General features: G+C 47.7%; 6 protein-coding genes, 1 non-coding gene and 1 pseudogene across 8 annotated transcripts; 4 read left to right on the top strand and 4 right to left on the bottom strand.

The window, feature by feature from the left end:
- Positions 1-8072: 8072 nt before the first annotated feature.
- On the top strand, positions 8073-12079 carry LOC9630570 (annotated as a pseudogene). Its single transcript, XR_002991204.1, has 4 exons — positions 8073-8290; positions 8466-9638; positions 9715-11697; positions 11754-12079. The product of XR_002991204.1 is annotated as an extensin-2 (transcript).
- Positions 12080-12485: 406 nt separating this feature from the next.
- TRNAA-CGC lies at positions 12486-12558 on the bottom strand. Its single transcript has one exon. It is a non-coding gene; the product is annotated as a tRNA-Ala (tRNA).
- Positions 12559-12601: 43 nt separating this feature from the next.
- LOC9630569 (uncharacterized protein YwbO) lies at positions 12602-14181 on the top strand. The gene is made up of 7 exons (XM_002992690.2): positions 12602-12861; positions 12922-13044; positions 13110-13153; positions 13210-13335; positions 13406-13490; positions 13550-13606; positions 13663-14181. The coding sequence occupies exons 1-7, from the start codon at positions 12739-12741 to the stop codon at positions 13732-13734; spliced, it is 630 nt and encodes a 209-aa protein (XP_002992736.1). The 5' UTR covers positions 12602-12738; the 3' UTR covers positions 13735-14181.
- LOC112343252 (pentatricopeptide repeat-containing protein At4g02750-like) lies at positions 13820-15713 on the top strand. The gene is made up of 2 exons (XM_024666398.1): positions 13820-15449; positions 15544-15713. Exons 1-2 carry the CDS (start codon positions 13820-13822, stop codon positions 15711-15713), a joined length of 1800 nt encoding a protein of 599 aa, XP_024522166.1.
- A 10-nt stretch (positions 15714-15723) lies between these two features.
- Positions 15724-17583, bottom strand: LOC112343251 (pentatricopeptide repeat-containing protein At4g02750-like). Its single transcript, XM_024666397.1, has one exon. It carries the CDS (start codon positions 17581-17583, stop codon positions 15724-15726), a length of 1860 nt encoding a protein of 619 aa, XP_024522165.1.
- A 96-nt stretch (positions 17584-17679) lies between these two features.
- Positions 17680-19204, top strand: LOC9630546 (pentatricopeptide repeat-containing protein At4g02750). Its single transcript, XM_024666396.1, has 2 exons — positions 17680-17887; positions 18024-19204. Exons 1-2 carry the CDS (start codon positions 17680-17682, stop codon positions 19202-19204), a joined length of 1389 nt encoding a protein of 462 aa, XP_024522164.1.
- Positions 19205-19504: 300 nt separating this feature from the next.
- LOC9630545 (carboxylesterase 1) lies at positions 19505-21551 on the bottom strand. Its single transcript, XM_024666380.1, has one exon. It carries the CDS (start codon positions 20816-20818, stop codon positions 19727-19729), a length of 1092 nt encoding a protein of 363 aa, XP_024522148.1. The 5' UTR covers positions 20819-21551; the 3' UTR covers positions 19505-19726.
- A 379-nt stretch (positions 21552-21930) lies between these two features.
- Positions 21931-25412, bottom strand: LOC9630568 (CBL-interacting protein kinase 23). Its single transcript, XM_024666377.1, has 16 exons — positions 25048-25412; positions 24927-24989; positions 24784-24855; positions 24610-24717; positions 24463-24543; positions 24356-24409; positions 24180-24305; positions 24028-24117; positions 23821-23943; positions 23658-23765; positions 23477-23590; positions 23372-23428; positions 23249-23323; positions 23117-23179; positions 22947-23064; positions 21931-22897 (listed from the first exon to the last, which is right to left on the bottom strand). The coding sequence occupies exons 1-14, from the start codon at positions 25210-25212 to the stop codon at positions 23123-23125; spliced, it is 1293 nt and encodes a 430-aa protein (XP_024522145.1). The 5' UTR covers positions 25213-25412; the 3' UTR covers positions 21931-22897; positions 22947-23064; positions 23117-23122.
- Positions 25413-26026: the final 614 nt, after the last annotated feature.

Genomic DNA, 26026 nt, shown 5'->3' with positions numbered 1-26026 from the left:
GGCTCCATCGGCCCTGGCCAGGTGGTGCTCGACTTTGGGCTCCGAGCGAGCCTGGCGGTCGCAGAAGTGGCGCCCGAGAAGGGAGAAATCCTCAACAAGGAAGAAATCCTCAAGGACTTGAATGCACGCCTCGGGTTGCTCTGCTATCACGGAATCGACCAGATCGAGTACGATTACCAGACAGGGAGCGTCTACTGTTGCGAGGCTCCGGGAGACTTGGACGACGAGGCCGACGCGTTGAACGTGGCTTACCTCTGGTCAGCGTTCGTCAAAGGTGAGAATCCCGCCTTGACTAAAGTCCGCAAGCGCTTGTATGGGATGCTGCTCAGCGGCGAGTCGACCGGCGACATCTTGGCGCTCATCTCCCAGCTCCAGCACTCTTCGGTGAAGCAACTCTTCCTTGGCGTGGTTCTCCTCGAGGGACTGGGATGCGAGGCAAACCCGGAGGTGGCGGAGCAGCATTTCGAGTTGGCGCTCTCCATGAGCTTGGACTGCGATCGCAGGCTCAGGGCTCTAGCGACGTACTTCATTGCCAGGATCAAGGTGGAGAGGGGGCAAGCCGTGGCCAGGGGATGCATGCTTGCCTTGGCCAACGAGGGGAATCCATTTGCTCAGGTGTTCGTCTCTCGGGCTTTCGCCAGCAGGCCGGTACTGGGGAGCTACCCGGACATGCAGTTCAACGAGCTCGCGTATTTTGTGAGCCTGGCCAGCACCGGGTATGGCGTCTCACAGGCTCTCGCGCCACTCTACTCCGTGCTCTTGAACGACAATGAGAAGAAGCTGCTCGCTCGGCACTCGGAGGAGCTTCCCAAGCAGCTCCGGAAGCTGGCCAAGCGGAGCGCGGAGAGTGGCAACAAACTGGGGCGAGCTCTGTGGAGCTTACACGCATACCTGGACTTCATCGAGGCCGACGAGTGCCTACTGTCTGGAGCTCTGTGCTGCCTTTGCAACAAGATGGACCGCGCGGAGATGTGGTTCCAGAGAGCGGGCAAGGACATGGGCTTGGCTTTCTTCAACTTGGTGAATGAGACGGACCCCTACGCAAAAGCCTCGTGGCTCACTTGCATGGACTACTGCTACGAGTTCGAGACCGCAAACAGCGTCTGGATTGAGCTGGTTCGCCACAAGGTGGTCCAGGACAAGCTCTCCTTCTCTCTCCTTGCCGCGGGGCTGGATGAGGTGGACGTTCTGAATTCCATCGATTTCACAAGGCTGCGATCGATCGAGCTGGTGCTGGAGGCGAGCCGCTACATGCCCAGCCCGGCCGCGGACGAGCTCATGCAGCGTTTCTGGAAGAGGTACGTGAAAAGCGTTGACGGGCTTCGGTTCTTGGCCGGACTGTACAGGCGTCAAGGCAAGCTCGAGGCTGCCATGGAATGCTACGTCGCGGCAGCAAAGTACGAGGGTGGAAGCGATGCTATGGTTGACATCAGTGTCATGTTTCTCGAGGGTGGCGACGTCGTCAAGGCCGAGGTGTGGGGAAGGAAAGCCGAGCTTGCGGCTGAAATGCTTGTGAGTGGAATGCTGGCGCTCCAAGAGCAGGATGTGCACCAGGCGTTGGAATGCTTCAAGGTGGCGGCCGATGCCGACGATCCGAGAGCAATGTGGCTCATCGGGGAGATTATGCGGTCCGAGGAATGGCTCGGCAAGGCAGCTCGATTTGGCTTCTGCCACGCGTTTGATTCGCTGGGGGAGATGAAGAAGTACACAAAGGATGTGGATGGTTTCTGGGAGTGTAAGAGACTCAAGGAAGAGTACTGCAAGACGAGCTGGAGGTTTACAAGGAGGGATGCTTTCTCAGATTCCAGGATTGTGGCTACATTTCAAAAGTGGAGAACAAACCTGTGATTTTTGGTCAAGAAACTATGTTCGGAGGTTCAGTCAACATAAGCCAGTTGGAAAAAAAAATTTATCACCTCCTTTAATGAGTGTATTTTTTGTTTTCGCTTTACTAAGACAGATAAATACAAAAGTTTCTGTAGTAGAGCAGCATGAAACTATTATGTCTTATTTTCTTATTATGCTTATTTTTCTCTCAAGAGTATATCCTTTTACTATTGATGCTGGTGATTTAGATATCTTAGATAGAGATACAACTCATGCAATTTTAAATGCCATCAGTGTTATGATTGCACATATTCCTAATGGTTTAATTCCAAGGGCCAAAGACAAGATGGTACTCTTGATATACTGCATAGTGATGGAACAAGAATGATAATTGCTATTACTACTTGGGTTTACAGTCTAACTGAAAGTTCTTTTGCACGGTGTGCTGTAAATGCTGGAGAGGGCACAGAACAAGGATCTGTTATTAGGGGTGAGTTAGTTATACTTTTAACAGATGCTTATGATGATATTATGGAGTTTGGTGCTTCATATCTCACTGTAATTGCTGAACATTATGCTTTTCAATATATGATTAGAAATTATTGTTCACAAAGACCTCAAGGAAATGTAATTTTTTTCCAAGTATATTAATAGGTGGATATTTTAACATGCCACATCAATATCTATCAGAGACATATTTCTTAATTTCCTTCAACTATAAAGCACATTTATATTTAAACATTTTTGTGAGCTGATATTATATAGTAAAAATAGGATATTATGGTCAGTAAAAACATCAAAAAAAGGATTTAATTGCGTCTTAAGATTGCAAGAGGATGGAAATTTAGTATTGTATTCTGGTAATAAAACAAATTGTAGAAAACTTTATTGTTACATTAATATGCATTTGGTTATGGAAGATGATTGTGATTTAATTTTATATGTAAATTATCAAAAAACAATAGTACTAATCCAATATCATATATTAGTGGAAGACTGGGACATTTTGTGAATCTTTATAATATAAATATTTTTCAAACTCTAATAAAACATTTGAGTAGTGATAGTTTTAATAGCACAATTTCTTTGGGTTATTATATATTTCTCAATCACTGAAAATTATGTTAGTTTCTATAACTATCAGTCCAATTTGGGCTTTACCAACTCCTCATATAATTTCATTGGAAGTTGATAAAACTTTCTATTATTTAATTCTGTAGGGAGAGAAATATAATCTTTATATTTAGTACTAGTCAATTTATGATATAAAATAAAGCTAAAAGAAACTTTGCACAGATCATTCGATTTTGGCATCAACTTTGCTAGCTCCAGTGGCCATAACTAGTGATCCCAAAAACCGTATGTGTGTTGATCAAATCCGATTTGTACTGAAATATCACATCTGGACCTTTTGTGCATTCTTAGCTCATTGGATTTGTGGAATGCAAAAACTCCTCTAACATTGAGACAAGTGGACATGGTGGAAGTGTAAAAGATTCAGCCACCTGTGACTGTTGCTTATAACTTCTCATCAAAATTTTAAATATACTTTATATTAAAAAATTAAACCTTAGTTACAAAGAAAATGAATAGAAGCAGTCATTAGGGGAGGCTGGCTCAGAGGAACTTGAGTTGGAGGAACCTAGATTGAAGGAACACACCTACTTAATTAACCACAACCTCATGGATTTCTTTCCAAATATAAAGATGTTTTCATTAATCAAGAATGGAAGTTGGGGGATAGAATATACTAAACATTTTTAATCACCTAGCTACAGGTTAGTAGTTAACACTAGTAAGTACTTAATTGCATCACGACTTCCATATTTTTTCTACTTATCTTTTAGCAGGATATTAAATTTCACCTTTAGCATTACTAATCAAAAAAATTATTATTATTATTCATTTAACCTTTAAAAACATATAAATATTAATAGATTTAGAAGGTCTCTATATACAAATATTCACATATTTGTTATCTCTTTGTAGTATCATTGCTTACAAAAACTTAACCTAAAATCTCTATTCCCGATATTTGAACACATATCATGCACATGCATAGTTCCAGATTGCCACGGGATTGCTAGTAGCAGAAGTTAACATGAGCACTATGTGTGAAGTTGGCTCTGGTTAGGTATTTAGGATTTTTACAGATCCATTTCTAAATTAGTTTGGATTAACTTGAAGTTTGACTAGATTCACTATAAAAGTAAGGTTTATACTAGTTTTTATTTATTCAATAAGACTCCATCCATCTCTTGCTTATAGTTTCTATAAGTATAACAAACTCAAGGAAGAGTACTATAAGTTGGGCCAAATTTACAAGAAGGGATGTTGTCTTAGGAGATTTCGCACCCACCATTAAATGAATATGTTTAATGGTAATCATTCACACCACCATACTATTATATTAGATTTTGTAAATTCTAATTTAATAGTTAAATTTAATGGTAACTTGTTCACACCAGAAATTAACACTAAAGTAAGCAAATGCTACCATTAGCATTTCTTTTGCATTTTTTGCTAAAATCCCTTTTGTAACATTAGGATTACATATCCACAAATATTCCATAGGGCTTTCACTTGGGTCTATTTGGGTGGTGTTGCTGGTTACAAGCAGCAGTGTAGCAGTGAGGCATGGTGCTGGCAAGCATACCACAGCAGAGGTGAGGTAAGAGATCAATATGACATAAATCCAAAATATCATCATATACATTTTCTAAAGGACCACCTAACTCACCTTTAATAAAAAAATCCTTTTTCTCTGCCCCCTTCAACATTTACAGCACACTATGCAAAAGAAATTTCAGTTAGATTATAAACCAAAGAAATTATCATTCTTGTTCCATCACCACTTGGTCTATCAATAGTACTATCTTGTTTTTGGCCCCTTGGAATTAAGCCATTAAGAATAAGTACAGTCATACCACTAATAACACTTAAAATTGCACAACTTACATCCTCATATAAGATTTCTAAATCTCTAGTATCAATTATAAAATGATGTACTCTTAAAAGTAAAATATGTAGAATAAGAAAATAAAACATTTGTAGTTTGAACTGCTCAGCAAATCAATTTGTACTTAAAATTAAAAGCCTGTTAATCTTTGTTTTTTTTCCAATTTATTTTTTCTTTTCATTAGAGTTTCAATGTTCACAAGTTAAAGGTCCTGCCAACCCCCAGGGCAAAATTTTCGACCATGCAATTCCAGATTTCAGTGGTTCCTTGCAGCTGGGAAGACACTCAGGAGGATCTTCCACTTCTTAAAGGCAGCCACAATCCTTAGAATCTAAGAGGAACCATTAACTTTAAATTAGAGGATTTCATTTTTTGTTGCCACCATTTTCCTCTACATTGGATCTCTCATTGGTGATGATAGTAATAGCAGTGGCACTATCTAGTTCAAGTGCCTGCATTTTGTTCTTTTCCACTATAGCTTCTTGTGAGATCCTATATAACTATAGAATGTGCTAGAAATGCTAATTATATAACATTTGGATTAGAGGGCATAGGGATTTCATTTTTTGTTCATTCAAAATTCTTCACTCTTCATTAGATTTGCATTTGTTTTTTGTTAGATCTAGCTTTTCTAGCTTTTGTTGTGCTTAGATCTAGTTGAAGGCTGTGATATACTTAACAACTAGTATAAGAACTTCAATCCTAAAATGTAAGAACTCTTGAAGTTTAAATTTCAAAACGTCAATATTAAATCAAAGTGTATATGAGATTTGTGTGAAACATTTATGAAAGTGAAACAAAATTCACAATTAACCTTGCTGGTGATGCTGATTTACGTCACAGGAAGACAGAACTCCAACAAGGACTTCTATTTAGAAACGTTGCCACTTCTCACTCTGAGAACAACAATAACAACGAACTTTCTGAACATCCGAACTATATATATGTGTGTAAATTCTTGGTGTTTGTGATTCCTGCATCGGCTAGCTTTCCGGAATTTGTCAAAGATCTTGACTTGTGTACTACCCGCTTCCGTGTAAGCTCGGCCTTCTCGAGCTCTCCAACAAATGAGGTCGCCAGCTATAAGATGTAACATTGCTAAAGGTTACGTGTTCATGGCAAATAACTATATACGTGTTGTTTGTAGTGTAAGAAAAATATAAAGCTGACAGAGGCACCATGAGACTTTTGTTTAATGTTTTGTTCGACTTGGTTGCTTTGCGAACACGTTGATCAGTCGAAGGTCTGTGGAACCCCACGTCGTGCAAAGCTGGAGCATCGCTCTTTTTTTTGCTTGCATTGCAATGGCGGTGAGATTCTGCATTCCACTCGAGCTCTGCGACAAGGAAAACTCTGCGTTCATGCATAAGTCATGATGGATCGAACGAACAAAAGACAGAACAATAAACAAACTGGCTTCCGGGGGTGATTTCTGTTGAGAGGAGCCCATCGACACGAGGATGATCTCCTGCACGTACTGCTGCTCTGGATATCTCTCTAATCGATTCGAGAGATCCATTTTGAGATCGTCGCGAGCGAACGCTCTCCAAGCATGAGTGCTTTTGGGAGGCTTCGCTTGCAATTTCATTTAGGTTGTGGGGCCACAGTGTGCACAGGGATAAGATCGCGACATCTCTTTCGTCCGCAAGTGCCCCAAGAGCCACATTTCTCTGACGGATATTCTCGGCTGAAACACATTGCGTAGTACGAATTAAAACCGAGCTTTTAAATTGTCGTTGTTTATGTTCTTCTAGAGAATGAACTTCTAAGCCGTGATTGGAATTGATTGAAGCCCAGCAAACCTTTGCAACATTTGATCTCATTAGAAGCAGGACAAGAGCATTACATGCCTCTCATGCTTGTACTGTTTAAAATCTTGTGTGCAGGTGCTTGTTTTGTCTGCAGGCCTCCATGTGCCTGGTCTCTCTCTCTCCAGAACCTTTTATTGTTTTCTAAGCCCAGTTAAATCTAGAGCATCCATCCATCCATCCGTGTCCAGATGGATTGTAAATCAAACCGTTGCGCGACGGGCCACCACACCACCTTCTGGACGCTACCCAGGAACTGGTAGAATCGAATTGAAACTTCTTAATGGCACGAAGATTCGTGCGTCTGTTGAGGATATCAAGCTCGCTTCAAAGACATGCAGCGCTGTAGCTTGGGGTTCCAGGGCAGACGGTGAAATCTTGCCTTGCATTTCATCCAAAGTTTAACCCAACCAAACAATCTCTTATCACACATCTATGAAACGTACATGCATCGCTGAGAAAAGGTGCCCATGCACGTACGACACTCACCAAACAGGCCAGAGAGAAAAAGCAAAGCTTGATCAGAAGAAGGAGAAGGAGAAGAAGAAGTTCGTCTACTCCTCTCAGTGCAGTTCGTACAGCAGTGTGCGCAGTGCAGTGCGGTGCAGGGCAGCCACGATCAAATTTCACGTCAGTCCGTTTTCAACACTGGCTGGCCTGGCTGGACGAGCGTTTTCTCCCTCATTTAACTCTGACCACGGGAATTTACCGGCCCTGTGCTGGGATTCAACTGACAGTTTTTAACCTCACAAAGATGTGGTGAGATCAGACATTGACACGGGAGACGCGGCACCGGCAACAGCAAACACACGACTCCTCTGTGAAACATGAATTCATGGGTTAAACCGCACATAATTTACAAGAACTAGAATTCATTCACCAGCTGCAGTTATTGCGACCAAGGTCGTGAACATGTCATCGGTTTACGTTTTTGTTTACTTGCTGCTGCTGCTTCTGCTGCTGCCCCATCCGGTCCAGGCTCACATCATGCTTGGCAAAGTAACTGCAACCCCTCACCTCAGCCCATTCAATTTCCGGGGTTGGTCACAACTAACTTTCTCTTCTTCCGAGCTGGAAGAAAGCAGGAAAAAAACATAAGATAAGAAAAGAAAAGTCCCTGTTGCTAACACACAAATTAGAGCTGGCTTAGCAGGATAATCAGAGAAACAAAAACAGTACACTTTGGACATGCTGAATTGGAGCGCACCCAGCGCAAAAGCAGGGCCTATGGACATGTCTCACAAAATTGCAAAGTAAAGCAAAGCTTTTGTCCGTGCCACAAAACATCAAAAGCAAGACAACAAAACGCATCTTGAACGGGAGCATATTCCACAGCCCCTAAAGATGGGGATTACTAAAGTCTCGAGGGAGCAATAGCCAGTAAGCAATGCTGGTCCAGCAAAGCCAGCTGTGAGATAACAGGAACCAAGAAGAAAATTCTCCAACTACAACATCACAAAGAAAGAAAAAATGGCCATGCACTGAAAGAGGCAGTATAAGACCCTATTCGCTTTGCTCACTCTCTCACTTGTGAAACTCGTCTGCTCCATCCTCTCCTCTCTCCCTCCATTGAGGAAGGGAAAAGGGAAAGGACCTTGGCAGACCATCCACAGCTCCCCAGCTCTTAGTTCCAGGCTGATAAGAGCGCCGAATCTTTTCCATCTCCGGACACGCCTTCTCACACGCAGCAGAGGCAGTAAGAATCGATTCCACTTTCTTTACTCCGCGATCTACTCCCTCCCTGCTCTGCATTGCCTGCTTTTGGTCTGCCAAGTGCAAGATTTCGCGTTTGCTCTGCTTTCCTGGCATTCAACACTAGAATCCCCTCTTTTGTTTTTCTCATTTCAGGTGGCCTTTTGTCTTGATCGCAGGTGGAACCATTCCAAGCATTCTAGGATTGAATTCCAGGGGGCTAGCTGAGGGCTCGATTCTGTCAGAATGGCAGCCAGGAGTGGAGGCACTCGGCCCCACTGGCTCGCGGTGATTCAATTCGTGGCTTTGGTGGCAACCGTGGGCAATGCTGCAACGCCCGCACTAGCAGAAGCTGAAGGAGGCGCTGAAACCAAGACTTACACTTACAGCTCTCCACCACCGCCATCACCGGTTTACGAGTACAAGTCTCCCCCTCCGCCGGTCTATGAGTACAAATCGCCGCCCCCCCCTCCGCCGGTTTACAAGTACAAATCGCCGCCACCTCCTCCGCCTTACTACTACAAATCTCCGCCTCCGCCTCCTCCCTACAAGTATGAATCGCCGCCTCCGCCTCCCTACAAGTACGAGTCGCCGCCTCCACCACCGTACTATTACAAATCACCTCCGCCGCCCCCCTACAAGTATGAATCGCCACCACCTCCACCATACAAGTATGAATCGCCGCCGCCACCCACCATACAAGTACGAATCGCCGCCGCCACCACCATACAAGTATGAATCGCCGCCGCCACCTCCGTACAAGTATGAATCGCCGCCGCCACCACCATACAAGTATGAATCGCCTCCTCCACCACCATATAAGTACGAATCGCCACCGCCACCACCATACAAGTACGAGTCGCCTCCTCCACCTCCATATTACTACAAATCTCCACCCCCGCCACCACCTTACTACTACAAATCACCACCACCACCTTCTCCTGTCTACAAATATAAATCTCCACCACCACCACCTTACAAGTACGAATCTCCTCCTCCACCTCCATACTATTACAAGTCTCCACCACCACCGCCATATTACTACAAGTCTCCACCACCACCACCTCCAGTTTACAAATACAAATCTCCTCCTCCGCCACCATATTACTACAAATCACCACCTCCTCCATCACCAGTATATTACTACAAATCTCCTCCTCCACCAGCGTATTACTACAAATCTCCCCCACCGCCTGTCTACTATTACAAATCCCCGCCACCTCCAGCTTACCACTACCAATCGCCACCCCCACCAAGTTACAAGCTGGTAGTGGTCACGGGCAAGGTCTATTGCAACAGATGCTGGAACACCACAAGCAGATACTTCAGGCATCACCACATGGGTCTGCTAGGTACATTCTCAATTGCATTCAATTCGATATTGTTCTCCTCACTCATTTCCTCTTGATACTGTGTGCAATAATGCAGGTGGCAAAGTGAAGATCACATGTGGCGAATCTTACTACTACGGCTACACCAACAAGCATGGAATCTTTAGAATTGAGCTCCCGCACCAATCCTGGGAAGACGCAAGCAGCTGCAAGGCCAAGATTATCAAGAGCAGCTACATCAAGTCGTCATGCAATGTCATCACGGACTACAGGTCTGGTGCAACAGGGGCCAAGCTCAAGTTCAAATCGAAAACAGAGAAGGAGCTCGTCTTGACAGCCGGTCCTTTCATCTATGCAACTCCAGAGCCATCGTCAGTCTGCTTCTACACATCACCTCCCTATGAGTACAAGTCACCTCCGCCACCAACACCGGTCTACCATTACGCCTCTCCGCCACCTCCGGTCTACTACTACAAATCGCCACCTCCTCCGGTTTACTACTACAAATCCCCTCCTCCTCCTTCGCCGGTCTACTATTACAAATCCCCGCCTCCACCACCATACTATTACAAGTCCCCACCTCCACCTCCGCCTAATTATTACTACAAGTCGCCCCCACCACCGTCTCCATACTATTACAAATCCCCGCCCCCTCCACCGTACTATTACAAATCCCCACCACCACCTCCCTACAAATACGAATCGCCGCCTCCTCCTCCTTACAAATACGAGTCCCCGCCTCCACCACCTTACTATTACAAGTCCCCACCACCACCTCCATACAAATATGAATCCCCGCCACCTCCAGTCTACAAATATGAGACTCCGCCACCCCCAGTTTACAAATACAAGTCGCCACCACCACCATACAAGTACGAGTCACCACCACCACCTCCATACAAGTATGAATCCCCGCCACCTCCACCTTATTACTACAAGTCCCCTCCACCACCACCATACAAGTACGAGTCGCCACCACCTCCTCCGTACAAGTATGAATCTCCACCACCACCAGTTTACAAATACAAGTCACCTCCGCCACCACCTTATTACTACAAATCCCCACCGCCACCTCCATACAAGTACGAGTCTCCACCTCCTCCTCCGTACAAGTATGAATCTCCACCACCACCACCTTATTACTACAAATCCCCCCCGCCACCTCCATACAAGTACGAATCTCCACCACCGCCAGTTTACAAATACAAGTCACCCCCGCCACCACCTTATTACTACAAATCCCCGCCGCCACCTCCATACAAGTACGAGTCTCCACCTCCTCCTCCGTACAAGTATGAATCTCCACCACCACCTCCTTATTACTACAAATCCCCGCCGCCACCTCCCTACAAGTATGAATCCCCGCCACCACCTCCCTACAAATACGAGTCACCACCCCCACCACCTTACTATTACAAATCTCCTCCACCGCCTCCATACAAGTATGAGTCGCCGCCACCACCAGTCTACAAATACGAGTCTCCGCCACCCCCAGTTTACAAATACAAGTCGCCCCCTCCACCTTATTACTACAAGTCTCCGCCACCCCCACCATACAAATATGAATCCCCACCTCCACCTCCCTACAAGTATGAATCGCCTCCTCCTCCACCTTACTACTACAAGTCCCCTCCACCACCTCCCTACAAATATGAATCCCCGCCACCACCTCCATATAAATACGAGTCACCACCACCACCACCTTACTATTACAAATCTCCTCCACCGCCTCCATACAAGTATGAGTCGCCACCACCACCTCCCTACAAATACGAGTCACCACCACCACCACCTTACAAGTATGAATCCCCACCTCCACCTCCGTACAAATACGAGTCACCACCACCACCACCTTACAAGTATGAATCCCCACCTCCACCTCCGTACAAGTATGAGTCACCTCCACCGCCTCCATACAAGTATGAATCCCCTCCACCACCTCCCTACAAATACGAGTCACCACCCCCACCACCTTATTACTACAAATCGCCTCCGCCACCAGAGTATCAATCACCTCCTTACATGTATAAATCTCCACCTCCGCCCTCGTACTAGGAGCTAAGGAGCATTTGATTTTCAGGTGAGAAATCTATAGAACCACAATTCCTAGTTCTAACAAGTTTTCAAATTCATCAGGTTGTAAGAAGAGGACGTCGAAGTAGCTACGGATGTGTAGATTGGGATCCCGTTGGCTTTGAGTAGCAATTTGTTTCCACCATTGAAGTTTTCTCTCCGCAATCTTCTCAAGGCGCTCACAAGGCGCTCAGGGGCAGTTTTGAAGTGCAGCGGGACCCCTGCAAAATAAGCACAGGCTTGTCGAAAAGGTTGAGGAAGTTTGAGAGCTTTTGTTGGTTGCCAATAAACACAGGGAATTAGCGCATATGTGCGCCCTCCTGGCTTCCAGTTGTGAACGATTCTGAAGTAAATAATTTGATTCTGCGACTAGAAAGCATGCTGGACCATTGTGGAAGTGTCTCCAGGACTGCCAAAAGGCCAAATCCAAGATTTTCAAAAGGATCCACCTCTCTTCTAAGAAGATCTTGACGACGCAAGCAAGACCTAAGATCAAGGTTCACAATGTAGGAGTCGACTATGGACATTGAATGAACGAAAGGAAATCCTGGCCAGTCTCTCCTTTTCTAGCTCGACACCCGGCAATCCAGAAGAAAAGGCTGCTCGATCGTATTTTCCATACGAGGACTTTTATGCCACATTGATCGTTGCTGCTCACCACTTTGACAATGAAAGGTTTGAAACTCAAGACTAGTTCCTGTGTAGAAAATGCCAAAAGAAAATCCACATCACAGAAATGTAGAAAATGCCAAAAGAAAACCACATCATAGAAATGAGCTCGTGGGCAAAAAGAAATGGAGATGAGGGGCATCGATCCCCTTACCTATCGCATGCGAAGCGATCGCTCTACCATCTGAGCTACATCCCCGTTTGATCTTACCACCCGCTGATACCAGGCATATTCTCCGATCGCCGACTTCCTTGCAGGTTCCAATGGGCGGAAAAGAACACTCCTCGAGGGAGACATGGAAGCCTGGAATCGCAAAGGAGAGGGTAGGGTTCCTTGCTTTTTTCGCCCACCAGGTAGCTATCTCTAATTCTGCCAAGGATGCCTAGAAGAAAGCTTGTGGAGATCGATGTCACGTCGGATACGGTGTGCCCCTGGTGCTACATCGGGAAGAAGAATTTGGAGCGGGCAATCGAGGCCTCGGCAGACGAATACGACTTCGAGGTAACTGGTTGGATTCATTCCTCCTCTCGAGTTTTAGAACGCTTGGATCCAATCACGCAGGTTCGATGGCGTCCCTACTTGCTGAATCCCAGCGCCCCCGTCGAGGGTGTTGATAAGCTTGCTTATTACAAGTCCAAGTTTGGAGAAGGTCGATTTTCTTCTATCGTGGGCCGATTGAGCAAGGTTTTTTACTGTGATGATCTAGCAAATGCTTATTAGTAAGTCTAAGATGATAAATTGGTTCTCAGGTGTTTGAGGATGTTGGACTCGAAATCAACTTTGGCGGCCTCACGTAACAATCACCACGCTTTAATCTTTGTGTGTGTTAACTTTGTGGGATTTCCACAGGGGAAACACTCTGGACAGCCACAGGCTTATCGAACTGGCTGGACGTCAAGGCTATGACAAGCAGAACGCGCTTGTCGAGGAGCTCTTCCTCAACTATTTGACTCAAGAGAAATACATCGGCGACAGGTTTCTCTTCTTCTCCCTCGGCGAAGATTTGTGAGATCTCGGTTGAGCTGACATGGTCTCGTTTGATCAGGCAAGTTCTGGTGGATGCCGCGGACAAAGTTGGAGTCACGGGGGCCAGCGAGTTTCTCGCTGATCCTAATGCCGGCCTCAAGGAGGTTTGTTTGTTTCTTTCATCTCCAAAGCTTCAGCGTCGCGATGTTCTACTGTTGCGCAGGTCCTGGAACAACTCAAAAAATATGGCACTGGAGTGAATGGTGTCCCGCATTTTCTAGTAAGCACAACTCTAAACTTTGATGGTGATCACTAAACTTTCGTCGTCCTCTACAGGTGAATGGCAAGTATCAACTCTCTGGCGCCCAGCCACCCAGCTCCTTTATCGAAGTTTTCAAGAAGAGCTAGCTAGACTTATCGTCTCTTTACATCTTCTAGTGTGAAAGAATCTCTCTCTCTCTCTCTCTCTCTCTCTCTCTCTCTCTCCAGACTTATGGAAGCCAGCGAGTGCCTGGCACTGCTCGATCGTTGCAAGACACTGTCCGTGGCCAAGGACATCCATTCCCGCATCCAAGGAAACGTCCACAGCTCCGCGGCCATCGCCAACAAGCTGATCGAGGTCTACGGCCGGTGTGGGAGCATCGACGATGCACGCAGGGTGTTCGATGCCACCGATGCCAAAGACGCGGTTTCGTGGGTCGCGATGCTCTCTGTCTACACTCGCAACGGGCATCCGGAAGAAGCCAAGCGCATGTTTGAGAACATGCCAGATCGATCTCCAGCGTCCTGGAATGTCATGTTGCTTGTCTACGTCCAAGCTGGGAATCTACAAGCTGCAAGGCAACTGTTTGAAGAGATGCCGGAACAGACTCTAGTGTCTTGGAACACTATGCTCTCTGCGTATGCCAAAGCCGGGCATCTTGACACAGCGAAAGAGTTGTTTGATGCAATGCCGCATCACAACATCATCTCTTTCTCAGCTCTCCTTCCCGCGTTTGTGGAGAATGGGCTCCTTGACGATGCCAGGATCTTGTTTGATTCCATGCAAGAGAGCAACCTCGTGTGCTGGAACACTCTGCTGTCGGCCTACACGCGGCATGGGCACCTCAAGGAAGCGGCTCTCCTCTTCGCCGACATGCCGGCACGGGACATTGTCTCCTACACCGCACTCTTGTCGGCTCTCTCGCAGCACAGCCGGCTAGAAGATTCTAAGATCCTCTTCGAGGAGATGCCAGAGAGAAGCATCGTGTCGTGGACCGCGATGCTGACTGCATATGCCCAAAACGGGTGTCTGGCGGAAGCGAAGGAGATATTCGACAAGATGCCGGAGCGTGACTTTGTGTCATGTACTGCTATTCTTGCGGCGTACAGCGAAGCTGGGATGGTTGACAGAGCAAGGTTTTGTTTCGATCGGATGCCAGAGCGGAACATGGTTACTTGGACTACCATGCTTGCTGCATATGCCCAGCGTGGGCTTGTTGACGCCGCCGCCAAGTTGTTCCAGAAAATGCCCCAGAGTGACCTCATAGCTTGCAACACCATGGTAAGCGCATACGGTCAGAGCGGGCGGCTGGACGAGGCTGTACAGGTGTTTGAAGTGATGCCGGTGCGAAGCCTGGTGACATGGAATGCTATGCTAGCTGCTTATGCCCAAAACTGTCATCTTGAGAGCGCAAAGAAGGTATTTGATTCAATGCCTATGAAGGATCTCGTTGCCTGGACGGAAATGCTCGTAGCTTATGCCCACGCTGGTCATTTGGAAGAAGCTAAGTGTGTCTTTGACAAAATGGCACAGAGGGATGTGGTTTCCTGGAATGTAATGGTTACTGCGTTTGGCCAAAACGGCTACCTGGTTGAGGCCCAGCGGTTGTTTGAATCCATGCCGTTTCACAGTGTGATGTCTTGGAACTCCATTCTGGTTGCAAACAGCCAATTTGGTGAATTGCAGGGGTCGAGATTAGTTTTCGATGAGATGCCATGCCGTGATACTGCTTCCTGGAGTGCATTGCTCTTCGCTTATGCCCAACATGGACTTGACCAGAAATGCAAGTTTCTATTCGATAGAATGCCGGAGAAGTCTGTTGTCTCATGGAACTCCATGTTAGCCGCATACACATACAGTGGTAACTCTGTAGCGGCGATGGAGCTGTTTAGTCTCATGAAGATGAATGAATTGCCTAACGAGACATCTTTTCATCTGGTTTTAATCGTGTGCAGCCGCAGAAGAAGCGCTTCTGAAGGGAGGAGACAATTCCTTTCAATGTACGCGGACTTTGGGCTATATCAAGGAAAACAGCATTTTCACCTCGTCCTCGATCACTGGACCGAAGCCAAGGATGGATTTCCATCTAAACCAAGCAATGCAGCTTTGGCGAAGATCCAGGTGACAGAAAACTCTCATAGTTGACATACTCTTTTCAAGGCATTTGACAGGAGAATGTATGGCAACCGGTTTTGCTCATCGACTCCGACGGCATTCCTTGCAGCGGCCGCTCCCTGCTGCGTGTCACCATGGATATCACACGCAGAGAGGAGAGTGGCCCAATTCTTGAGCTCTGGAACGTATGGCATGCTCTCGATCAGCCCTTTAGCCTCGTCAAGCTGCCCAGCTCGAGCAAGAAGATCGACAATGCAGCGGAAATGGCTGGCTCGGGGATCCAAGCCGTAATCCAGGTCCATGAACACGAAGTGCCGCCATGCCAAACCGAAGAATCCCTCGTGTCCCAAGGCCGAGATGAGACTGAGCAGTGTGATCTCGTTGGGATCCCAACCGTCCAGCTTCATCAACTGGAAGAGCTCAAGAACACACCTCACGCGCTTCAAACTCCGCTCCCTGCGTCGCTGCTGCTCCTGCGGCCGACTGGAATCCTCTCGTCGCGTGTAGACCTGCAGCATCATGTTCCATGCCACCACCGTGCGCTCCGGCATCATTCGAAAGAGCTTCCTGGCCTCAGTGTGATGCCCGCTTCGAGAATACGCAGTTATCATGGATGACCATGAAATGCTGTCTTTTACGTGCATGCTATCAAAAACTTTCCTTGAAACGTCTAAGAATCCCGCTTGGATGTAAGCGAAGTTCATAGCGTTACACGCTGCCAGACTTTGACACGGCATTTGTACAAATAAACTCCTCGCTTCCTCTACATGCCCGACTTGGGCATATGCCGCCAGCATGGTAGTCCACGTCACTTGGTCACGGACGGGCATGGAGTCAAAGATGTCTCGGGCTTGTTCCACGTGTCCGTGGTCGCAGTATCCTGCCACCAAGGACGTCCACGTCACTATATCTCTCGCGGGCATGCTGTCAAACAGCACCATGGCAGCTCCAAGGTGGTTGTTCTTCGCGAAGCCTTCAACCATTGCATTGCAAGCAATGCCATTCCACACGGGCATTCGATCAAACAGCGCCTTGGCATCATCTAGCTTGCTGCTCCTCAACAGAATTACTAGCATTGTAGTGAAAGACACCTCGTCCCTCTCTGGCATCACTTCGAAAAACTCAATCGCTTCATTCAGCCTCTTGTCGCCATCGCCATCTTGCGAATGTGCCGCAAGCATGCTGTTCCAGGCTATTAGATCCTGCTCTGGCATCTCACTAAAGATCTGCTTCGCAATGTCGAAATGCCCACTTGCGGCATTTGCTGTAATAATGGCATTCCATGCGACGGTACCATGCTCGGGCATTTTCTCAAAAGTGTCCCTTGCCTTTGAAAGCTCTTTGTTTAGTGTGTAGCCTTGCAGCATGGCGTTGTATGTTATTTCATTCCGAACAGGCATTGAATCAAACAGAAGTTTTGCGTTTTCCAGATCCTCACCTTTGGCATATGCTAAAACCATGGCAGTCCACGATACAACATCCCTCTCCGGCATGGCTTGAAACAACATACTTGCTTGATCAAAGTTTCCAATGTCGGCATACGCGGCTATAATAGTATTCCAAGAAACGAGATCTCTTTGAGGCATCGAATCAAACATAGACCTCGCTTTTCCCAAATGACCATTCTGGGCAAGTGCAGACATCATGATGTTCCAGGAGAAAACGTTGGCCTTGTAAAGTTGGTGAAACACCAGCCATGCTTGCTCGAGCTGCCCACACCGTCCATACATGTCTACCAAAAGATTTCCGAGGTATCTGTTTGATCTGTGCTCGCTAGCAGTGATCTGTGCGTGAACACATCGTCCTCGGTCGAGGTCCTTGGAATTGCCGCATGATCTGACAAGGGACCCAAACCTTGCGAGCTCCTCGATAGATTGCATTGTTTCTCTCGAGCGCGTGCTGGGCGATAGCGATTCATCCAAGAACGGTGGATTAGAAGTAAGCCTCTCGCAATCTCTTGTGCCATATACTAAGATATGATTGTGTCAAATGCTTGCGAGGCAAGAGCGCATCGAGCACTATGCATCGCTCATCCGATCTTGCCAAGACACACGCCAGGGGAGACAACTCCACGAGCGCGTCCTGGGCAGCGAGTTTCGGAGAAACAGATACTTGGGCAATTTGTTGGTAGAGATGTATGGCAAATGCGGGGATGTAGAGAGCGCAAGGCAGGCGTTCCGAGAGGTCTACGAGCCCAACACAATCTCGTGGAATATAATGATCTCGGCGCTCTCCGATAACGGCTACGTTGAGGACGCTCGTGCCGTGTTTGATCAAACGCCTTGCAAAGATGGTGTCTCTTGGAACACCATTCTTGCAGCATATGCCCAAGCGGGGTATATTGTCGAGGCGCGTAAAGTCTTCGAGGAGATGCCAACAAAAGACGAGGCATCCTTTACCGCTATGATTGCGGCTCTTGGGAGGGTTGGAGAGGTGAGGGCTGCCAAGATCATCTTTGATGGCATGCCGGTGTGGAACACCATGTCGTGGAACACCATGCTCCAGGTATTTTCGACGAATTCTTATGTGGAAGAAGCGGAGAAGATGTTTGAAACGCTGCTGGAGAAGAATGTTGTGTCGTGGACTGGTATGATCGCTGCGTGTGGTGAGCAAGGAAACCCGGAGAAAGCCAGGGGATACTTTGACACGATGCCTTTCTTTGATCTTGTAGCTTGGTGTAGCATTGTCACCGCATATGCCCAAAATGCGCATGCTGGAGAGGCCAAGTTTTTGTTCGACATGATGCCAGAGCACAACCTGGTCGTCTTTAATGTCATGGTTCTGGCTTACGCACAAAACGGAAACTTTGATGAAGCACGCAGCATGTTTGAGCAAATGCCGTTCCGGGATTCGATCTCTTGGACTGCCATGGGAACGGCATATGCGCAAAACGGGCATCTCCAAGAAGCATGGAAAGTGTTTGAGGTCATGCCGGAGAAGAACTTGGTGTCCTGGAACGCTATGATACAAGCTGTCTCGCAAGTCGGAAGGCTGGATGCGATGGCCGAGCTGGGATACTCTCGGCTGCTCAACGATCGTAATAGAAACCAATGGAGGACTCTGAGAGACAAGAGCGTAGCGGAGGCTCTTGGCCACCTCTATCTCATGCTTCTCGATGGCTGGGAGCCAAACGAGGTGACATACTTGAGCTTGGTTTCCGCTTGCGGTCACGCAGGCATGCTGAAAGACGCATTGTCCCACTTCAAGGCAATGGCTTTCGACCACCGCCTGCGTCCTCAAGCCGGCCACTTCAGGTCCATTCTGGATCTCCTGAGCCGCGCAGGGAGACTGGCCGAGGCCAAGGATCTCATCCAAAACATGCCGTTTGTCCCGGAGACTCCTGCGTGGGCGACGCTACTTTCGGCTTGTGGAACACAAGGTGACTCGAGACAGGAAAGTTCTAGCGTTGCACAGAGTGTGCTCGAGATGAGGTCCAGGAGCTGTGGATCCTACGTTCTCATCTCCAATCTATACTCCGCAAAGAAGTACGCAAGACAGTGAATCGCTCTCTGGCGAAGCGACGAACTTAGAGAGCCAAAGTTGCATCTCTTCCATGGAAGGACGCCAAAGGAAGGACGGCATAGACAAAATGCCAAACTTCTGTGCGTCTCGGTCCGAGGTAGTGACGCTGGCAAGAGACAAGAGGGAAGGCTCAAGCTTAAAGATCCAAGGACAAGCTCTCCGGTGGGATTCGAGCGGGAGAGAAGTAGGCCAGCAGCATCGAAACAAGAGCACACGCCAAAACCATCGCTCGAATCAGGAAGATCATTAAGAGAACACTAAGTGAAAAGACACAAAGTAGAAGAAAAGAAAAGCCTCCATTTTTATTTACAAACGCAAAGTCCCACTAGTACTACGATCAATCGTTTTATCATGAGCAGCACCCAGCTTTCTTTTTTGTTCTTGGATCCTCACAGTGATGGGCGATGCGATCGGCGAGGAAAGAGGCAGTTCATCACCATCACGTACTGTCGAGAAAGGGAAGCTTGGCGAGGAGCCACATATATAAATATACCATCGCGATCATGTCAAAGCTGGCGACGCTCGGGGAGCGATGGCGCTGGAGCGGATGAATTGGAGCACCTCGGGCATGAACACGTAGCTCACGGTTCCATCGGGCGTGACGAATCCATGCGTCGCGTCAGGATACTCCACGAGCTTCACCTCCACGCCGCTCTTGCGCAGGAAATCCGCGTAGGCGACCTGGCGGTCGTGGAGCAAGTCTCGCCCGCCCACGATCACCAGCGCCGGCGGGAGATTGCATGGCAGCGGCTGCGCGGCCGCGAGAGGATCGCAGAAGGGATGGTCGCGCGACGCGCCATCCGGGAGCGCAAGGCTCCACAGCTGGTCGCTCATGGCGAGCGTGAGGATGGGGCCGTCGGAGAGGCGGAGCTCCGAGGCGGTCCTGTGCGCGCCACCAAAGAATGGCTGGAGGAGGATCTGGGCGGCGAAGCTGAGAGGAGGGAGGAGCGCGCGCTTGCTCTTGGACGACTCGAGCACCATGAGGAGCGCGTTGTGGACGATGTTGCCGCCAGAGCTTCCGCCCATGAAGATCAAGCTGGAGAAGTCGGCATACGAGGCTAGCCAGGGATCCCTTTGAGGAAGATGGTGGTCGCCACCATCGCGCAAGCTCGTGATCTGGTGGTGGTGATCATGACTATCACCATTGCCATCCACAGTAGCGCTGGCAGCATCGCCACCATCGCCATCGCTGGTGGAGAGAAGAGCTTGGGCTCGGAGCCAGTGGAGCGCCGAGACGAGGTCTTGGTAGGCGGCGGGGAGGCACGAGGCCGGCGCCAATCTGTGGTTGAGCGAGACAACAAGAGCAGTGGCATCAGTGGCTACCTTCTTGCAGAAATCGTGGTACGAGGACGTGGCGGCGCTGAATCGGACGAATCCTCCGCCGTGGACATGGACCACAATGGGGAGCTTGCGCTTGGAATTGATCTGGAGCGCCGCCGCGGGGAGATAGAGCCTGACCCACACACGACCATCGCCACCGCCGAGCTTGACATCCCGCGACGCCACACCATCCGCGAAGCTGGAATCCGCGGCAACCTCGGGGATTTCCCAGCTCTGCGCGGACGCTGGCGGCCCTGTGGAATCGCCCATCATGCTCTAGCTCTCTCGCGCTCCCGGGGAGAGAGAGAGAGAGAGAGAGAGAGAGAGAGAGGCGCGGCGCGGTGAAGAAAGAATCAAAGAAATAACTCGTAGAAAACGCGGAGCAAATCCTGCGCTCCTCCAATCCAATCCTGCGCAGCGCTTCTTCCTTCTCCAGGTTTTGTAGCTCTCGCTCCTCTCCGCTCTAGCTACGCGGCCCAAGAGCTTGATTAGCCACATTCTTCTTTTTCCATTGTTTAAGCTTTGCCATGGACCCTCTCTTGACAATGCTTCACCAACAATCACGAAAGTGAAAGGCTCGCATAAATATTCCTCTAATCGCTCTCTCCTCGCTGCAGATCTCCCTTGCGGGGTGGATCTAGAGGATGATCTATGCGTAAGTTATTTGCACCACACGAGAGGGTGATTGATTGATTATCAAATCGCGATTTGATAAACCCCGCGGTATAGCTGTTCCTCATATGCGAATTATATCCTCGCGAGCGTGGTCTCGCCTTGGCGATCTCGCTGTCCACGAGCATCCGGATGCTCCACCCCTCGCAAGCAATTCGCTCTCGATCGAGTGTAACTCTCTCGCTTTTCCCGCTTAGCAGACAATGTAAACAATCGATCGATCGCTCTCGTGCTCTTTGGTTGCTCGAGAATGCTGACAAGAGTTCGCTCTGTGGCATAGATTATCTAAGCAAAGTCTGCGAGTGTGGCGAAGGAGATCTCCCAGCGACACTTGCTAAAAAAAAAAAAATCTTGTGCAAAGCACTCGCGGCCAAGGGTGGGAGTGATGCGTCCATTGCGAATGATTGGCATATGAGTTATCGCGGGTGTATGATGAGATAATCACAAACCACACTCAAACAAACCAAACAACCTCAACCTTATAGAATCGCAAACATTATTCCTGGTGGGAATCCTGGCAAAGACTTTGAAATTTCTGCCACCACCCGCCCTACCTAGTCTATGATCCGGGCGAGCGAACGCGGCAAAACAAAGAGAGAGAGAGAGAGAGGAAGAAAAAAAAAGCAAGAAAGAGAGAGCGGAAGATTCCTTTTTCTCTCAACAAAAGCCGAGAGAGAGAGAGAGAGAGAAAGAGAAAAAAAAAGCAAGAAAGAGAGAGCGAGAGAGCGGAAGATTCTTTTTTCTCTCAACAAAAGCCGAGAGATTCCTTTATTTCAACCAAAGCTACCTATATTATTCGATATTCGCTTTCTTTCTTCACGGGTGTGACCACTCAACTCCTTGATTCATAGGCAAGGTGATAGAAACTTTAGTTTTTCCTCCAGCGAAACAACGTGGTGGCTGATGCTCTGACTTGATCCAAAACATATAATCGATCGTGCCACCAGATTTACGAGGAAGCATACATCCTCCATAGCCGCAAGCCAAGACAAGCGACCAAGCGAGCCAAGACGCAAGCTAGCAATCAAGCAAAGCAGCACAGACACATGATCTCATTCATCGCATCATCGTGCTCAGCGCTTGGGTGATCTCATCCTGCAGCGCAAGATTTGGGATTGTCGCAGATTCCTTTGGTTGAATCCACAACTTGGTCCTGTCGATCATGTCCTGGATTCGTTAATTCACGCTCTCATACAGCCCAGTCACAGCTCACTTTCTTCCTTCCCAGAGTGGAAGCAAAGCAAATCACACAGAGGGAGGAAAAGCGCCGAGACAAAATCCAAACCACAAGACGTATGCTTCCGTGTGGCAGAGCCGTAGCTCCACCATGAAGCCAAAAAAAAAAAAAACGGAAAAATAGTCGAAGAAAAGAGTACGAGAAAGAAAAGGAAGAAATATACCTACGTGCTACGTACAAACAAATGCATGAGACGCGACAACGCATGAATGGGAGAGAGAGAGAGAGAGAGGAGAGAGAGAGGCCGAGGAAAAAAAAGAGAAGAAAACTGATAGAAGAGATGGAAAAACTATTCTTTGTTTCTAGGAGGCATCTGAAAAGGGAGTAATACCTCTGTGTCCACTGAAGCGATGTCCTTGCTTTTCTCGCCGCGGCCTTGCTTCAATTCAAGCCTTGGGTCTGAGTCTTGCTTCTCTCTCGCTCTCTCGTACTGCTCGTCTCGTCTGGAGAGATTCCAATTGTTTAGTAATCCAAAATCAAGCACTTAAGTACCTCTATCTCTTTCTCCTGGAGTCCGAGCCATTTACTCGGAAGGCTTGGAGGGGTCTCTCTTTGATAGCCTTCCGTAGCACGGGATGTAAGTTGTAATTTAGACTGGGATGGTTCCTGCCTGGCAAGCTTGTATAGTTTCAAACCAAAAAGAAAAGGAGAAAGTTGCTTACGAAGGTTTACGTCTGATCTTTCCAGATGATGTCTTTGAGTCCCGTTGTGAACGACTGGTGGAACTGCGCAGCGACAGCATATTGTTAATGTTGATTGCGAGGAAGAGAAATAAAGAAGAGTCAAACAATTGCCTTGTGATACTCGAGTGTATCGCCACCAGATTTCCGTAGCTCCACCACGTAAAAAGACGGTGCAACTTCGAAGACCTGAGAGCAGAGCTTTTGTACGAGAGAAAGAGAACCAAAACGCTTTACCTCCGTGCACACCGAAAGATGACCTTTCCTACCTCGCTTTGACCCTTGCAGCGTCATCTGAAGGAAAGTGCTTGTCCAACTCATGCAATCCTTGTAGAACTATACCTTGTAGTTCCTCTTCTGGATATTGAAGCCCAGCGGTCTCGCAGTTTCTTCTATTGTTCTCACAATCTCTTTCGCAGGATGTTTCGATGTGAACCGTGACTCGCGTTCCACCTCCTACAACAAGTTACTCGATCGTGAGCATCTCTATAGAGAGGAAAGATAAATGCTTGAGGATACTTACACGATGCTCGAAAAGGCCTGACAAGTTGAATCCTCGCGACATCGATATGATCTCAAAAGCATTCATGGTGACTGGTTGTGGCTCCTCTTTCTCCGCCACAAGATGAGCCTGCAAGAAAATTTCAGTTCTCTTTCATGTCAATTGGCCAGACACGCCGTCCTACCTCAGAACCATTAAACACCGCATCAATGTCGTCAAGGTTGGGACTTTGTTCCTTTCCAAGTGTCATTGGTTTGTGTTCGACTTGAAACCACTCATTGTCCATTATTCTGGAGATGGATATGCGCTGACGCACAAATTCGGAAAAGGGAGAGAGAGAGACAAGCACAAGCAAAGGTTACTACATCAACGATGCCAATTTAATTCTTACTGATTTCGGATTTGGATCCAGTATCTTTTGTACAAGCTTTCGGGAGCCCCTTGAAAACCAATGCGGAAATGTAAAATCTGCGCGATGCATCTAATTCGCATTTAATTCATGTCAGCTGAACAGGAAAAACAACCAAACAGATGTTTTCATACCTTCTTGTACAGTGCCACCAGATTAGGCTCGTCAAATGGCAAGTATCCAGCCAAGAGGACATACAAAACAATTCCGCAAGACCAGATATCGGCTTTGAAACCGTCGTAGCCTTTGTCACTGATGACCTGTAGAACGATAAGTTCACACAAGCTAAAACAACAAGCAACGCAGTTACCTCGGGAGCTACGTAGTTTGGCGTTCCACACGTTGTATGAAGAAGGCCATCCGACTGTAAAATCATTCACTAATTTAATGAGCGAGTTCTCTTATGGTGAACTTAACTCGGCACTGTTGAGGAAGGGCACTTAGACCGAAGTCTGAGATTTTCAAGTTTCCATCTGAATCCAATAGCAAGTTCTCTGGCTGCCAAAACAAACGCTTCTAAGTCGAGAGCTCTACAAATATCAGTTCGTTTCTTTCGAGAATCACCTTTAAGTCACGGTGGCAGACACCCCTGCTGTGACAATAATCCACAGCATCGATCAGTTGCTGGAAATATATTCGGGCTTTACGTTCATCTTGCTTTCCCTCTCGCGCCTGGACGAAAAAGAAATAAAAAGAAATCTATGTCATTCTTTAATGAAAAACTGTCAGATGCCTTACGATCTTGTCAAACATTTCTCCACCTGTGACATATTCCATAACCATATAAATCTTGGTCTTGCTGCCTATAACCTGTAAAGGAAAGTCTCACCACCAAAAAAGAAGAGAGCTTTGGGAAATGGTTGAAATATAAGCTTACTTACCTCAAACAGCTGAATGACGTTGGGATGTCTCACCAGCTTCATTGTAGAAATTTCGCGTTTGATCTGTAAAGTTCGTCAAGATGACCAGCAATGAAAGCGAGCTCGACCATTTCTGCTTTACCTGATCGACCATCTTGTGCTTCAAAATCTTCTCCTTGTCCAAGATCTTAATCGCGACGCTCTCGTTCGTCTCCAAGTTCCTGGCGTACTTGACCTTGGCAAAAGTACCTTCTCCAAGTGTCCGTCCCAGCTCATACTTCCCAACGCGAGTTCTCCGGTAGCTCATTCCTTCCCCCTCTGGATGGAATTCCTAATCCTCAAGAGCGACACAACGCATTTGATCCCAGTCACAGGCTCGAGGAGATCGCCGAGGGAAACAAGATCCAGGCCGGAAGATCAAGCGTGCCGAGTGGAAATGCAGCTGCGAACAAGCCAAGAGAAAGTGATGGGTGGATCCATGCAATGCGCGCGGGCTGGCGAGCGAGACATTGATTACCTGCCGTGCCCACCGAGAAACCCTAAGTCGCGAGTCGCAAGAAGCCGCGCACTGTTCCATCGGCGAGGAAGAAGAGAATGAGCCGCCTCGTTGGAACGGGGGGGGGGGGGGGCCGTACACGTCACGACGCGGCGGCGTACGGACGAGGCCCAGAAAGACAGGAACTAATTAGGGCAACGGTGGCGCCACCAAAAGAGCATTGGGGGCGTGGTTTTCGCTCGCCGCGATTCGAGACAATCTTTGGATGTGCCACCAACCTTGTGTGCATTATACACATAAAAATCATACAAATGTTGTAAATGTGGGTGCTGGTTTTCCAACAAAAGATTTGATAGAGAGCATCGAATCATATCGCACCGCCAAAACACTTTGTCCGTCCATTGTCTCCTCTAGAGCGCTTATTCGCGGGCTGGAGCCGTGGTAAAAACCGCGGTGAAAAATACCGGGCGTGGTAAAACAGCGGCGACAATTTGGTGGCGCCAACTTCCTAGAAAGCTTGCAAATCCACCTAGGGCCTGTGGCGACGCCAAATTTAAGAAAGATTTACCAAAATTACCACACCACCCGTGCGTTTTTTACCTTTGACCACGGACCAGGGCATATT

Source organism: Selaginella moellendorffii, unplaced genomic scaffold (assembly GCF_000143415.4).
Source record: "Selaginella moellendorffii unplaced genomic scaffold, v1.0 SELMOscaffold_140, whole genome shotgun sequence".
NCBI classification, from domain to species: Eukaryota; Viridiplantae; Streptophyta; class Lycopodiopsida; order Selaginellales; family Selaginellaceae; genus Selaginella; species Selaginella moellendorffii.
This window is presented reverse-complemented; position numbering and strand designations above follow the sequence as displayed.